Here is a 16,297-nt window from a genome sequence, read left to right as displayed (position 1 = left end):
ACTAGACTGAAACTAGAGCTACTATCAGAAAATGTTACTGATTAATTATCCCAATATAAAATCTGGTCCATATCCACCCCCAGCCCCTGTCTTTGTCCCTTGGAAAAAGCTTTTGATTCTTGAAAATCTCTTAACTACTTTATAATACACAACAGCAAAGTTATATGAATTGTTCAGATAAGTATTTAAAATGTTCTTTAAATGTTTATTTAAAGACTACAGAATCATTTTAATTCATTAAAAATTAAAATAATAATGACATTATAATGCATGGAAATATAATAACCTGAAGAGGAGAACGTATAGTTATCATCTTGCTTCCTTCAACAGTATCAATTTGGCAGACAATGGACCTTTCAACACCCGATTCCTCATGTCTCACTCTGTAAATACATCGACCCACTTTTGTCAATGGAATCTTTTCCACAGGGGAATGATTATGTGGACCTAGAATTTACAAGATGAGAAATGAAAGACTCAAAAGAAGCATAAAGATACATCTGAAAGACAGAAATGTGCATTCAGTAGAATTTTCTGTATCATTCAGTCTATTAATAAAAACATTTAAAGCAGATGAAAAAGTACAGTCACCACTGTTAATACGCCAATCCTGCAGTGTTACTAAAGAAACAGCAAAGATTCTTTTGCCATAGGAGAAAGAGCGAATGAGTCCATTTGCCACAGCAAATAAAATTAGTGCTTAAGGAGAAATGTTTACAAGATGTAATGGCTAACAAGGTACAGCTCACATATATTGTGAAAACAATTCAACTAATAAATCATATAGTCAAGACCAGTTTGAAAAGTCAGTTTTGAAAAACTGTCAATTGTTTCAATAAATCGACTTGTTAACATATACATAATTTAAAAAGCTAAATTTTACTTTTAGATTTAACTATGTTTTACTTTAAATTATTTAAAACAATCCTCTCTTAAAAACATCCCCCTTAAGAGTAACTTCTTCTATGAACACAAATATATACAGGGCTCAGTATTCAAAGTATTCTACCAAAAAAAAAAATGTTTTGGGCAGCTTAGTTCTGCATTAACATGTGAATACAAACAAAAATATTTGATTGCAGTAAGATTAAATAATTCAAAACATAGCAGAAAATTTATGCTACAAAAATTAACAAGCAAAATACATCTATGTAACTTTTAGCTGCGAAGACTAAAGCAGGATTTCAAATACTGACAGGCATTTAGAATCCAAAGAAACAAAGAAACACCTCCCTCATGTTATGCAGTCTCCCAAAACTTACTGACCTGAACAAGATGCAGTGTTATGCATTATGCAGTATTTACAAAGACAGAACATGTATGAACTTTGGAACTTACAGATCTGCATGTAAAACCTCTTGCTGCTCAGAGTTGTCATTGCTGTGAACTGGTCACTCTCATTTTTAGTTCTGACAAATTCCATACTTAAACTCTCTCCATCTCTTAAATGAAGTATTTTTGCTCCAAATTCAACATTAAGGACACTAAAGGAATCACTAGGCGAGACAGTGATGGGAAGTCCTAAGGAATTTATTATTACAAATGGTGCTCGGTCTTTTTTGAAGATGTCTGAAGTTTGACTAGCTGCTTCAGCAAATGCCTAAAAAGCAAAGTACAATTCAAAACACAAATATACTGGATAAGACTTCATCAAGATGATCTGTGTAAACATTCATTTAACAATTCTGAGGCTGCATAGTTGAGTAATCTTTCTTACCGTGCCCAAGTTACTCAACATTTGTAGCCCACATTTGGATAGTGTAATGTTCAGTTGGTCTTTTGAGGAAACATTTATTACTGTTTTATATTCTGGAACTTTGTAGTTTTCTTCTTCTGCATCTGATTCAACCAATGTTTTTTTTGCCTTCTTCTTCATCTGAAAGGAGATTTTGAAAGAATTCTTATTTGACCATTCCTTCTGTAGAAGCAAGTTTCACCTCAGGACCATTTTTCTCTCCACTTCTATGTCCTGACATGGTTTTCCTTTTTTTTGCTCATGTTTTGATTCTCAAATGAAAACAAAAGAGGGAGAGAATAAAGAAGGCAAGAGGCGAAAGACATATTTCAGAAGTCAACAGAATTCCGATAGCAGTAGCTAAATCTATCATAATTCAAAAATAAAAACAGACACTTAAATGCTAGCTACTGACATATCCAGTAAATGCTGTGTGAAAACCTTCATCTAATAATACCGTGTAAAAACTATCATACATACTTGATTTCTTATTCCTAAAACAGTAACTCCAAATTCAGTCTTTATGTTTCCGAACCGAATACTTATTTTGTATGTTTTCATTTGTTTGAAGGCCAAAAAAAAAAGAAAACAACCCACCACATGGAATACATTTTCCTGACTTTCAGCATTTCTGGAAATTAAGTATTTCCAAATGTTATATTTCAAATCTGGGTAAGAAGATATCAGGTTTGACTCACTACTTTTTACCTTTCTCCTGCATTAGGTCTTATATCTTTCTGGGAAATTCTTAGGAATATTTTTAATAGCAACTTCTTAATTGCAATGTCTCAGTCCATATTCTTTACCCTTCTTAGGCCCTTACTGTAGAAGGTTGTTTGATAATGACAGTCCTAGAAAAAGGGCTGTTTTTCCACTCTGAGCACCTCTCAGAGTATCTCCCTACCTTAGACAAATGCTTGTCTACTTTGACACCAGAATCTAGACTATTTCCTTATAAAAGACAGAGCTGAAGTGGTAAGAGGACTAGTCTCACATTGCACTTTGTGCTAGTCAATAACAATTACCAGTTTTTCCAATACGTTTCTGCTACAGATACTACCATCGAACATGATGAGTAGTCGTCTATCTTTCTAAAGTCACTGAATGCATCATTAGCATATGACATAACTTAAGAGAAAACGACAAAGCCATTATGATTATCTAGTGCAACTGGAGTCAAATCTTCTCGCCACCTACAAGACAATATTCTTTAAAAGATCTGTGAGTCTGGATCCTCACTGGTGCAGGAGACGGTTTCATTCATTAATTGGGGAAAAAAGTCTCGGTAACCAACAAGAAGGAACAAAACTGTTAGATTAGTCTCAACAATGAAAGATGCAGAACATTTTTTTTTCTAAGGTATTGTAATGGAAGATTTGAGTTCAGCTTTGGGAAACATACCTTGATTTCAAGAACCCATGGTTTGAATAAATCAGTCTTCTCAACTTCTAGTGGTTCAAGTAAAGGTTCCCACACCCCAAACATCTCGTTGAAATAGTGTACCTATTGAAATGCAGAAGTCAATTAGGAAATTATATACAAATCCATGAATCCATGAAAGCTCTACTAGTTTTAAAAGACTTAAAATTCTGATTCACAAGGCTATTAATTACTTCAGTAATACAAAAGATTTACAATCAGACGTACTTTCAGCTCCCACCATGAGATGAAGCGAATGCATTACAGAAATAAATGAGGCAGTTAAGTCTCTCCTGCAAAGACCCACTTCCAAATAAGTGGTATAAGGTGTGTCACTTAAAATATAATTTTGGCTTAAACTGTAGGCACTGGAAGGCTAAAGCACTATAAATAAGGAAGAATACCTACAACAACCGTTAAATTTTATATCACTGATTCCAAAATACAAGCCAGCTTGGACGTTTTATATACAATACTAGGACCACATAGTATTTTATATAAATGACACATTAATATATTCTACTTTAAACTTAAAATTAAGATTGCCAAAGAGTTTTAGCCAGTTGCTACTCCAAAATTTAATATTAAGACCTTTGGGAACCTGTATAGAGTGTAAATGCGAGATTGTATAACATCAATTACCGCCATCAATATATCACATCTAATGCTTTCATTTTAAGTACCATAACTCCTCATTCCTGTCCTGCTCCCACAATCTGTACCTGCAGGAGTTTAGTGATCATATATATGGATTATTTTTCTTTTATTAAACCCATTATGTTATTCAGACAATATCCTAAAAAAACACCTTTTTCTTTCTTTTGTAGAACTCCTCACCTCCAGCTCAAGACAAGAACGTAGGTTGATTAGAGTACTCCAGTTTTTGACTTCTCCAATAAATGAGGACTTGGCTAAAAGCATTGGTACTGTTCGGTGCCCAACCCCAGCTTCAAGTGTTAAAAAAACAGATTCTATATTCATCTTCAATGACTCTCCTGTGGGAACCAGCTCAGCAGTTGGATTTGTATCTTCATTTTCATTTGACTCTTCAAGAAACCACATTTTTAGATTTTTTATATCTTTCTTATTCCACAAGTCTGGAGGAATTTGACTAGTCTCTTCTTCTGTTGTTTCTGCTGTTTGATAGATGGCTGATGTAATAGTAATTACTGTGTTTATGATTATTGGCGAAACCTACAAATAAGAAGTTGGAATAATTGGAAATCAGAAGCTATTACAGGAAAAAGTCAGTGACTTTCAGACACAAAACTACAATGAATATGTTACACTAACAAAACACTTCTGTCCTCTACGGACTCTTATGTTTGAAAACTCATTCCTTTCCACAAGCTACAGTTCAACCTACTGAGATTTTTAACCTCTGCTTTTCTTTCAGCTGAGAGCTTTCTAAACTACATCATCCAATGCTCTATCTGAACACTTAAAAACTTCTCTCTGCACATCAAGCCATTTTATAAAATACAGATTCCATCACCAGAGCATTGTGACATGACTGTTAATTTTCCATTTTGTTTGTTTTCACATGCTAAACAGGTAGGTGACATGAAGAACAACAGAAACAATTCCCCTCTTCAGTCACTCCTGATTTATTTTTTTTAAGAAATATATCCCACAAGCAACTTCAAAGCCTTCTGAGCAGGAAGTAGAAGAGAAAACACAATAAAAGTCTACCTACTTTTATTGTTAGAGATTTAATCGTTAGATCAGCTGTCTGTGGATTAGTACCTAACTGTTTCATTTCAAAGAAGAAGTCACAAGGCTGTAATACCTATACAAAAGCATAAAAACATATGTTAAACAGAGAAAAACATTTTTTAATAAATTATTTATTTTTACTACACATCAAGAGTACGGAAAGGAGAAGTTACCATTATTTGCTTCTTCAAAATTAAGAGTAATCTGAGCACTACTAATGTGCTCAAATGTAAAGAAAAAAGTATCAGAAGCATCATGCGAGCCATTCTCAATCATTAAAGATTCAAATGTCAGCTATAGTAAAATGCATTACACTTCAGTAACTCCATTCTGCAGAGGTCTTCAAATACATCGCATCATCATGTCTGTGACTTTTGAGAAGAACCAGACTTTTCAGTTAAGGGCAACACAGCAACAACAGCTACAGTTTTCATGAATAAATATATCACTGTTTGCATCACAATCACTCAGTTCCAGCATTATTTTACAACCATTTCTTGCATACTGTCACTTGCCAATGTTGACTAAAACAAAATCTAAGGTACACTACAAACAAAATCGTAGTGCTATGGGATTAACTGAGCACTCAGATGTAGGTAGATGCTACTGATACTGTATTGACAGGAAAATTTGCTCTGCAGTCCCTACCTGAGAAGATAAGTCTTTTAAAAATCAATTTCAAACAACATTGATTTTGCAATTTTTTTGTGACATCTCTGTCCATATCAGAATCAGATGCTGGGGGCACAGAAATGCCCTGAGCCAGTTTTACCGCACTCTTCCTGAGTTTGATCTAATAGAATTTTTTCTCCACGTTATTATTTTATCCTCTGCTGCTCAAATGATTTTATTTTCTTCTGTGTTACATCCATGAATGAAATCAACATATTCTTCTTTACACCAGGGTACGTATGAGGAACATAAAGAAAGAACCTCATCACTTGTGCTACTCTAAATCCAGAGGCTAGTTTCCTGACTTTCTGGGTAAACCTGCTCATCAGAAGGATTAATTCCTCCATCAACAGTGTCCCCAAAGTTTACGAAATATAAAATCTTCACATCAATATCAGCCTTCAGAAACCTTGTAATCTTCGCATAAACTCATATCATACATTTTCTTTCTTCCCTAAATAAAAGTGAAATGTCATCTGAATCTCTATTTCTCTGATTACTTTCCCACACTGAAATATTTTTTACAGAAAACCTGGGTTCAGAGATTTCATTATGTACATGTTTTTAAAAGGGGCAGTTACGCTGCTGCCTGCAGACAATGTCTTCTTTTTTGACCTCTACTACTCTCTCGAGAACTTCCTGAATCTTTCAAAGAAGGTACTGTTTTAAGCATCAAAACTAAGGTCCTCTGAAGTTTCTTGCCTCTTTATAGCACAAGCATCCTGTCAGAAACAGGTCTCTTTCTCTGTTTCTACAGTCTGAGGTAAGAGATTTTGGCAGAATATATTCCTGTAAGAAGGAAGGCTTGGTGTTAAGCCGTCTATTTGCTTTCTACAAAGCTAGCCACATTTGTGCCATATTCATCAGCTATGGAAATGGAGTCAAGCAACTTCTCATTGTGTTGTGGCTATCAGTGCAAGTGCCTCACTTCCACAATGACTATATTTTTAACAGATTAATGCAATCAAAGACTGTGTCAACCCAAGGAGTAAACTGAGCTGCTATGAAAGTATTTGACAAAGAGACGAAGTGGAAGTCCAAGACTTTTGCGCTTGTAGCTTTGGTTTGTCCTACATAGCTCCCTAAAGTAAGAGAAAAGACTCATTCTTCAAAATTCACCTGTGGTCTGAGGACACAGGTAACAGTTGGATATACTGTCAAATTGAATTTTTTCTCTGATACAACGATATCATTACAGAGTTAACTGAGGTATAGTCTGTTGTAGAGACAAAAAGCTGTAAGAAGCTCTAGGAGTCAAATGTATTCCCACCTGACCGGTAGCTAACAAGGCTGATTCTGTTGCTAAAATATAAACAGACAGTTTTAATATAATGGATCTACAGACCTTAATATAAAGGCATTTATGAACAAGATATCATATGTAATCTATTTCATAATATATACTTTTGTTTGTTATTCACTCATATAAGTATTCAATGGAAAGTTTCAGACTGAAAGCATTCCGAATTTACTACATTGCATTTGAAATAGCGTGCACTCCTAAAATCTGTTTATTTGGCTTACATGGGATATAAGAGATTATTAATATTTTACTCCTCTGGGCTCTTAGTTTTAGTGTGTCATGTAAAGCGAACCTCAAAGCCACAAATGAAGATGCGTTTTTTGCATATTGGATAAAACAGAATAAAATCAACAAAATAAATTACCCACAAAATTTTACTCATATGTCTATAATATACATTCTAATGATGAAAGCTTCAGAAATTACTTGCATTCTCTAGTATAAGTTACACAGCACCTTTTAAATACAAACTGGATGTTTGCATACTCACCGTAGTAATGTTCCCTTTCCTTTTTTCTGGAAGAAATGGACATGCTTTCATTTGTAACTCTTTAACAGCAGCTGTCATGCTATACCTTTCAGGGCTCTTTTTAATGAAGACCTCACACTGTGTTGTAACCACCAATGCAGGAGCATCACTTCTTGTTAAATCGGCCACAAACACAATCTCTGGATTTTTAACAACAATGTTCACTTCCATTGTAGATACAGGCTGCACTGGTGCTTCAAAAATACAAATTAAATTACATTAATTGTTTGATGATCAAAGATGTCATTATTTACATCTTTCTTACAATTTATAGAGAAGTTTTAAAGATTCAGTGATAAGATCTAGCACACCTGGTGTCAGAAAACCTATATATCTCTGCAACTGACTTATTTCTAAGCTCTTCACTGGAGATACAAAACCACTAAAGCTCTACCTTCAGATACAACAAAAGATTCCACAAAGCTTCTTTGTCGAAATAAACAGGATAAAAGTATCACCGCTGTTATCACTTCTGACACTAGCAAATGTTGGCTTCACTAAATATCTACATCAGCCAGCTATAATAGGGTCTTATGAAAATGCTGGACACATTTTCTGCTCTCTGAAGCAGCAAACCACACATTTTTCCATAAGACAATAATGCAGCATTTACTAGTGCTTGATGTAACCATTTGCAATACCAATATACTTTCATGCAAGGCTTCCTAATTTGTTTAGATTTTCATCATCTACTAAATAATCACTGCAGGCCTAGCGAAGGCGGACACAACTGAGATATTTAGGGTACAGGAAAGCAAAAACATAAAAATAAAAAAGGGACTTGCTTTGCAGACCTGATGTGAACCACCTGAGGCCTGGAAGCATAAATAGCCCATTTCCTGCTCTGATGCTCTAATGGACTAATTTCTGATGGCAGATATAGGGTCCTGTACTAGAAGACCAAATTGGGCACTCAAGTTAGAAGACTGTTTCCTTATGTAGGGAGAAACGTGCATCAGTGAACAAGTGAAATGACAACATTTCTAGGCAGCAATATCTGGCAGGCTGAATTCATATTTAAACCATCATTCTCAGGAAGGATGAAAATGATGGTCGCAATCATCATTTCAAACTTTGTGGAGACTGCAAAGATAGCCAAATAAACAGAGAGAGTGCCAGCTGTAATTGTCCTTTCCCATTTTATTTTACTTTAGAAATACATTTTTAAGTATTTCCTTTGTTTGGTAAGGCAACACTTTATTTAGAAATAAAGACCAAGGGACACAAACCAATATCCATAACGCAAAGAAAGAAACATCAATGGTTAAAAGAAACTGTTCTATACACGCAAACACAGGAAATAGCACAAAAGGAGTATTATGATTTTAAAATAGTATTATAATAGCAAAATCAAACTAATATTTAAATACAAATTAAATATTTCCAGTATATACCTTGCTCCTTTAAAGGTAATGACTGTTTGAGATGTCTTTGTGCAGCTGCACTTTCTGCATTAGCCTTTAGGAATATATCTGCAACAGTAAGTAGAAACTCCATGCTTGCACAAAGGTATATCTCTTGAACTATCACATCAAGAACAGTGCCATCTCTCCCTTGCTTATAGCTTATATCCACCATAACTTTCTTTTCAAATCCATGTTTCATTTCCACCATCCTGAAAGATCATTAAGGCAGTGTTTAATGAGACAATTAAAAAACCAGCTTCAAGTACTGAAAAACTCCAGCTGTAATAGGTTAACAAGAGTGAATTTTAAAAGTAACAACAAAAATTTTAAAACATGACCAATACAAATATTCACATGAATTCTGTAGAACTTCAAAACTAACTGAACTCCCATACATTGGCAACTCAAGGTATTCATCATTTTAACACGTTGAACCACCACAATTTCTTGTTACATACCAAAAGTATTATACTTTACTGAAGTTTGTTACTCTTCATGAAAAAAATAATGTTAGTCTTACTTAGCCAACAATTTCCTACAACTGAAAGTGATATTTGTTTCTATATGCATTCATTAATTTCATATTTAAAGTCTGTTTCTAGCATCTTTATCAGTCTCTAACAAACAACTTATGGAACAAAAGGCAAGAAAGACACATCAGTCTACAGTAACATGTACTTTAAGAACCACCTACAGCAAAACAACTGCAGTTTTAACAGAATACTACAATGGAAACATCTGGAACTCTTTGTTGAACTCCAATAAATAGTAATTTATGTCAAAATACCAACCTTGGTGTAGCCTTCTGGATTGACTGTCTTTTATCATCCAATGTACAGTTTGCCAGCCTGACTGAAGCATTCATTGAACCATCTGATAACATTTTGACAGCAGCTGACATCAAAACTAACTTAAACTCTGCAAGCTTCAAAAGGTCATCTCTCTGATCCAGATTTGTAACCTGTTTAAATGAAATGAAAATATGTTTGCAGATTTGCATACAGGTAAAGGAAATAATACACGGGTGTGATACACAGCTTTATACTGGTACAATTTCTAATAATAATATATTAAATAAACCCATTGGTAATTCAACAGACAACAAAAATCAATAACATACAAATAAAACTGAAAAAAAAGCAAAGTTTTACCCTTCTATCAGCTTACATTACTGAGAGACAATGTTTAAAAGGCAAAATTGTCATATACAATTTTGGATTGCTTGCTGTCTAAAAATAGGCAGCATACACAAAGACACCAAATAAGAAATTAAGTTTTCTATCTTATGACTATATAGTTCAGAATTTCCAGGACTCTAGGCAACCTTAAAGCTGTTTCTTTCTCTCTGTAACCAAAATTATATTTACCTGTTTTGAATTTGGACTATACAATACTAAAGTCAGAGAGTCGAATCTGAAGTCCAGTTTTAGTGTTGTTTTTATTTTCATAGGTGAATGCAATTCCACCACAGCTGATGTGACAACAGTTACACCTTTCAGAAATTAGAAAAACACTTAATATTAAAGAAAATTACTTGACTGCAAGAAAAAAAAAAAACCAAAACAAAACCAACGTCCTCACTAATGACTATAAAGACAACAACTTCCCTTTTCTTCCACATGTAAATCCATCCACACTTAGGATATCATGGTCTCTGTAATTACTTTTGGCAAAATCACACAGTGTTTGAGAAAATAAAATACTCTGCTTATATATTCCACACGCAATTTTTACCATCTTAGACATAAATGTGCAACTTCCCTTAATGTTATATGGTACTGCGTGCAAAAATGTTACAAAGAATGCAAGCTCACTTTCATCTGTATTTGTTCATCCTGACACATTTTTGCTATTTTTCACATTTAATAGAACAGTTCAACAAAAGATTCCTTTCTTAATCTTACTTGCTTTTTGTTTGTGTGTGTGCTCAACAGTTTAAGGGCAATGATGCCTACTGAATAAGAACAACATTTAGGGATGCCATAATTGTGGCAGTATTATTATTAAACAAATCTAAAACTGATCAGCAACAGAACCAGCACACACAGGAAAAAGAGTAAGATGGCAACCTTCCAAAGCAGCTTTTGTGATGCTACCAAATCTAGCTGATGGACTTCTAGGTACTCACTGCATTACTTCCAGTAGAACAAGACAGTCCTTACATCAAAACACATCATGCTACAAAACTCACTGCAGTGGCCTGGTTGCTCCTACTCGTTATTGTTATTGCTGGGTATAGCTCAAACAACAGAGTCAAGATAGTAGATGCATACTGCCAAAAAAAACTCAATCTAGCATCTGTTCATAAAGGTAATTCCAACAGAAATACTAAATTCACAGTAATACCTAAAAATGCTAGACCACACATAATTTTAGAAAACATTACCTGCAGAGTGCTGTGAACTACTATGCATATCACTACAATGGCTAGTTGTATCTTTTGGTTCTGGTAAAGATGTTGATGCAACAGAGCTTCCACCTATATTTTCATTTAGTGTCCTCAATATTGTGGTAATGTCCTCCTGACTGAGAATTAGCTTAAAAAAAAAAAAAAAAAAGCCAGTTGTTATTAAACTCAGAGTAACTCAGCCTGTTAAAATTTTGGTAGCTAAAATCTAAGTTTACAAATAAACAGATAAAGCAAATTAATCTAATCTGAGTCTCTGTTTAGGAGACTACAGAACCAAGTAAAACGTTTTTCTCAAATCCACACAACTTACAGAAATCAGAAATCATTCACATATTATTTTAGTTTTTCCACAAATATTCTTTACAAAGCTACAGTTTAGAAATTGAATGTTAGAAGCCATACCCACTTAGTTGGACTTACAGTCACCCAAAATTGTTATCCGCATTTAGTCACAAGATACTTCACCACAGTGGTTAGTAGCTCTATTTCAAAATTTGGCAAACTGGTTTTCCTCATACAGCTGACAAACTTTATATTCTTTGATGTTAAATTTAAATGAGCATGTGCACTAATTCACACTCAGGCTTGTCATGGGTATGAATTCAGCAGGTGATGACACCGCTAATGAACAAACCAATAAAACCCAACTTTTTGCAGTCCTTCTTTGAAAGTTACTAACTAACAGGTACAATAAGGCCATAACAGTATATCCCTTTCTAACCAGCAACAGTAATATATAGTACAATGCCTGCCTGCAGTGTCACAGATGAAATACAGAGCTTAGATTAGAACAGAAAGATATTCACTTACTTTTTCCCTATGAAACAAAGAATCCACTCTACCTATACGTCTTGAAATCAAACAACTAACTAGGGAATTTGGACTTTTATGGACAGAAAAATAAATTCCACAGATATTTTAACAGCTGCTTTCAGAAATGAGTGCTTACATTCATAGGCTTGAGCCGGCCAGATATTTCAATATCAGGAACTTCGTTATACCATGCAGCAGCTAAATTTCGTTCAACAGCTACTTCCAGATTGAGTGGCTGCAACAACTGTACTTCAGTTTGCAATGAACCCTGGTCGTAGCATGATCTGTGAACAGAAACAAAATGCTCCTGGCTTAACATAGTTCACTTACACACTCTACCACAAACACATTTCTGTGTTTTCCTCATCTTTTTGAATAGGATTGTAAAACCATCTTCAACACTATTCCTGGTATCTCTAGTTAAAGCCTTATTTCCCATCAACTTGACATCTTTTCTTGGCAGGGACAAGACTCATCAGGCCCATACCAGGCATGCAACATACTAACTTCTTGCAAGTCAGGACCGCTTACCTGCTCTCCACTGGAGAGCAACTCCTTTCTTCTGTACTGTTCAACTGTGTTTGAAAATCCTTTTCCCTTCCCTCTCCCAACTCCCTGCACCAAGGCCCATTTTCGAACACTTACTTATGGCTATCTGTCTTGATATCTTTCCCATGTATAGCTTGAAAACCCCATCAAAATTGCTGCTTACAACTGGGTATAACCTGTCCCTAAGTACTGAATGATGCACAAGGCTATTCTGCATTATATTCCCTAAACAGAGATTTGCTTCCATTAAAACACATGTAGATTGCTATTTCTCTTACACCATGCATTTTAATTGTTTTTACAAAATCTTTACTAACTTGGTGTTATATTTCAAGATAATAGTGTACCCGTCAAACACCAAACATTAACTAATTATTTCAATAACAACTTCTCAAAGCTCTCCAACTGAGGTATCCCAAAAGGATTAAATGAATTTTAAAGAATCTTGACACTACATTACCTGTATAACTTTAGTTCACTCAATTTCACTGTCATAGAGTCAACAACAGGTGGGAGATTATACCGCGTTTTTGTTTTAGCAATAAAAAATTGGTTCTTCACAGTGATTAGACCAAGATCAGCCACCAGGACATTTGTAGACATTGCTGACTGTGGAATTATCACAACAGGTGCTTTAATATTGACATCTAGTGCCAAACGGGAACTACGTTCCGCTAACTCTTTTACACCTGTAGCTGCTTTCTCTGCCGCTTGAACAGTTGCCTCAGTTAGAGCTTCCTTGGCAGCTTGAAAGTTATTTATAAAAGCCTAGGAAAAAAAAAATAGATCTCAGGAATTTTATTACAAATTACACTACTTCAGAACACTAAGAATCATATTTCTTAAATAACAAACCATGTTAAGATACTAGTTTTGCTACACAGCTTTTCTGAACTCTTTAATAGGATAATCTTTCCCCCAAATATGATACAGTATGCATATGTATGGTTATATATTTCCATACTAAATACTTGGCAAATCAGATGGCAACGGCAATGACCTTGTAACATGACTTGTATGAATTAAATTTTACTTATTCATATGGAGAATAAAAGATTGATTTATTTAGCAGAATTTATGGAAAAGGCATTAATTTTCACGGTTTATTACTTACATTTCAGTGTTATAAACAACGAACAGTGTGTATATGTAAAAGCTGCCACAAGTCACTTAAAGAAAAAAATCACTAACAATATAAGCAAATATTGTTGCTTAGCCATGCACTCCACAATAACAAATATATAGAGAAGAAAGGTAAATAGCTCAACCACCAATCCCAGTGATGTTCTTACAATAGTATGTAAGAGTTCTTACAACAGTATGTAAGAGTTCTTAACACAAATGGGCACCAGCCCATATGGAATGCTTTATCCTTTTCCAGTTCTGACTATGTTATCTGAATGCTAAGGAAAAGTATCTGGAAAATTTAACTTACCAAAATAGAGGAAACAAACTTGTTGACGAAAACTACTTGAATACACCCAACAGTTAGGTAAACACGATTGTCAACAACATCCATATCTGTATAAGCAATGCCATCTGTAGCATTCACATATGATATCATTCTAAAGTTAAAGACTTCTTTTCCTGTGATGTAAAGAGCCTTCGGAAGAAAAAAAAAAAAATTAGTATCTACTCTAAAACTTATTCTGGAGTAACTTAATTCCAAAATAAAATGTAGTACCTCACACTTCTAAGACATTTTTACTTCAAATATCTCAACAATAAATAAAAAATTATATTTTTGAAATAGCTGAAAATACTCAGTTGGAATCACAGCTTGAATAATTCTGTCCACTACAAAATAAGGAGTGTAATGAGCAGCAAGGCACCACAGTTGCACAAAAATCAATGCTGGCTTAACAATCACTGGTTGCAGGACTGAAATCAGTTTGCCTATAGAGAATAATACTCCCAAACATATAAAACATTATTAAAAAAAAAATAATAAATCACAGTTAAAGAGTAGAATCCACAAAGTTCAATTTAGCATCTATATTCCATTCCATTCAGAAATCAATGATACATGCAAATGTGTACCTTTTTATACAATGCCATCTCATCAGAATCCACAATAATGATGTTCTTTAATTTTGCAGTCACTTCTGTTGCTGCTTTTTTCATGATCACTTGGCTATCCAGACCTAAAAAAAAAAAAAAAAAGACATTAAAAACTAGAGAAAATACTGGTCACGAATTTTGTGCATTTGTGATTAAAGATTTTTCATACCTTCAATGTGAATTTCAGCTATTCTATGTTTTTTCTCTCTAATAAAGATACGTAAACAGGATAAATCCGCACAGATATTGAGGTCAATAACATCTTCATACTTCGATGTTTTTGATGCTGTGGGAAATGCAAAATAATAAAAGTTACAGTTCTTCAAGGAGGAGATGTAATATTTTACTATCCCTTCCCCAAGGCCTAGTTTGTATCAAGCCCGCAACACTGTCAAAATGCACTGCACACATATTAGCAAGTACAACACAAAGGAATTCTACATACAGGATGGTATATACAGCAGTCCTCAGGTGCTTCACAAAGTGTGGTAATCAACACCAGTATTTGTTGTACTGGCCGTCAGCAAGCCAACACGACTCGCTCACCCCTCCCTTCCCTCTCCCAGGGATGGGGAAGAGATTTACATGGAAAAGAGACTCATGGGGTGAGATAAGAACAATTTAATAACTAACCTACAATGATATTGGAAATAATAATGATGATAATAATAGTAATATATACAAATATACAAGTGAGTGATACACAGTGATACTGCTCACAACCTGATGATGAATGCTCAGCCCATACCCAGCTAACAATCCCAGAGCAGGAAGAGTCCCAAAAGCTCAATCCCAGAAAGGAGCTAAGAGCCCAAGTGTTGGAGAGACTAAGATGACCCTGACAGAGGAGCAACCCAGAGGGAGACAACCCAGAATAAGAGAGAGCACTTCTGGAGAAGACCCTCACCTATATACTGGGCATGACATGCATGATATGGAATAGACTGTTGGCCAATACGAGCCTCAATCCTAAACCCAAGATTGAATCACAGGACAGTAATTGGGGCTGTGCTCCCTCCCAGCTTCTCCTGTACCTGCAGACACTGGCACAGCAGAGAAACTGAAGAGTCCTTGACAGTCCTGGCAGCAACTACAACCATCAGTATGTTATCAGCCGTCTTCTCAGTACAAATCCAAAACATAGCCTCACACTAGTTACTATAAAGAAAGCTAACGCTGTCTCAGCTTAAATCAGGACAGTATTTTATTAACTGCAAGAAATACATTTAACATACATCTACACAGCACAATGCAAAATTAGAGACAGTGTATTCAGGATTAAGCAGTTTACCTCAAATAGTGGTAACATGATAGCTACATTAATACACTATCTGGTCTGTTGAGTAGTCATCTGCAATCAATGGTCTTCTTTACATATGGCAGGTGACTTATCTCGACAACCTATATTTTCTAAACCTAAGTTTTAAACACAAAAACACCATTAATATAACTGGACACTGAGGAGAAGGGACAGTGGGCACCCTTCAAAATTAGTATGGGAAACCTTAAGACCTAGAAAAGATACAAGCACAAATACAGTGCCTTTCAGAACAGAGGTGTCCAAAGGTTTCCCCAAAACCGACTAAAAGTAAAAATATTCTACTACATGTTAACAGAAATAATCTCTGTTCATTCTGAGTACACATAACTGATGCCACACAACACTATGTGCAGGTATAGCGCT

At 34.9% G+C, this 16,297-nt stretch overlaps 1 protein-coding gene across 1 annotated transcript in view; it reads right to left on the bottom strand.

The window, feature by feature from the left end:
- Positions 1-16,297, bottom strand: part of VPS13A (vacuolar protein sorting 13 homolog A (S. cerevisiae)) — a gene marked incomplete at its 5' end in the record, with an annotated part of 70,097 nt that overhangs the window by 30,998 nt on the left and 22,802 nt on the right. Inside the window, 16 exons of the mRNA XM_010079596.1 lie at positions 287-447; positions 1,339-1,600; positions 1,718-1,876; positions 3,137-3,238; positions 3,992-4,348; positions 4,851-4,943; positions 7,336-7,568; positions 8,769-8,989; positions 9,572-9,741; positions 10,148-10,272; positions 11,167-11,317; positions 12,140-12,287; positions 13,013-13,320; positions 13,988-14,155; positions 14,593-14,696; positions 14,783-14,899. Of these exons, the coding sequence (XP_010077898.1) occupies positions 287-447; positions 1,339-1,600; positions 1,718-1,876; positions 3,137-3,238; positions 3,992-4,348; positions 4,851-4,943; positions 7,336-7,568; positions 8,769-8,989; positions 9,572-9,741; positions 10,148-10,272; positions 11,167-11,317; positions 12,140-12,287; positions 13,013-13,320; positions 13,988-14,155; positions 14,593-14,696; positions 14,783-14,899 (2,879 nt within the window). The remainder of the gene's footprint in view (positions 1-286; positions 448-1,338; positions 1,601-1,717; positions 1,877-3,136; positions 3,239-3,991; positions 4,349-4,850; positions 4,944-7,335; positions 7,569-8,768; positions 8,990-9,571; positions 9,742-10,147; positions 10,273-11,166; positions 11,318-12,139; positions 12,288-13,012; positions 13,321-13,987; positions 14,156-14,592; positions 14,697-14,782; positions 14,900-16,297) is intronic.

The sequence above is a fragment of the Pterocles gutturalis genome, unplaced genomic scaffold (genome assembly GCF_000699245.1).
Source record: "Pterocles gutturalis isolate BGI_N339 unplaced genomic scaffold, ASM69924v1 scaffold9866, whole genome shotgun sequence".
In the NCBI taxonomy this organism is placed as follows: Eukaryota; Metazoa; Chordata; class Aves; order Pterocliformes; family Pteroclidae; genus Pterocles; species Pterocles gutturalis.
The sequence above is the reverse complement of the archived record's forward strand: the minus strand, read 5'-3'. Positions and strand labels throughout refer to the sequence as shown.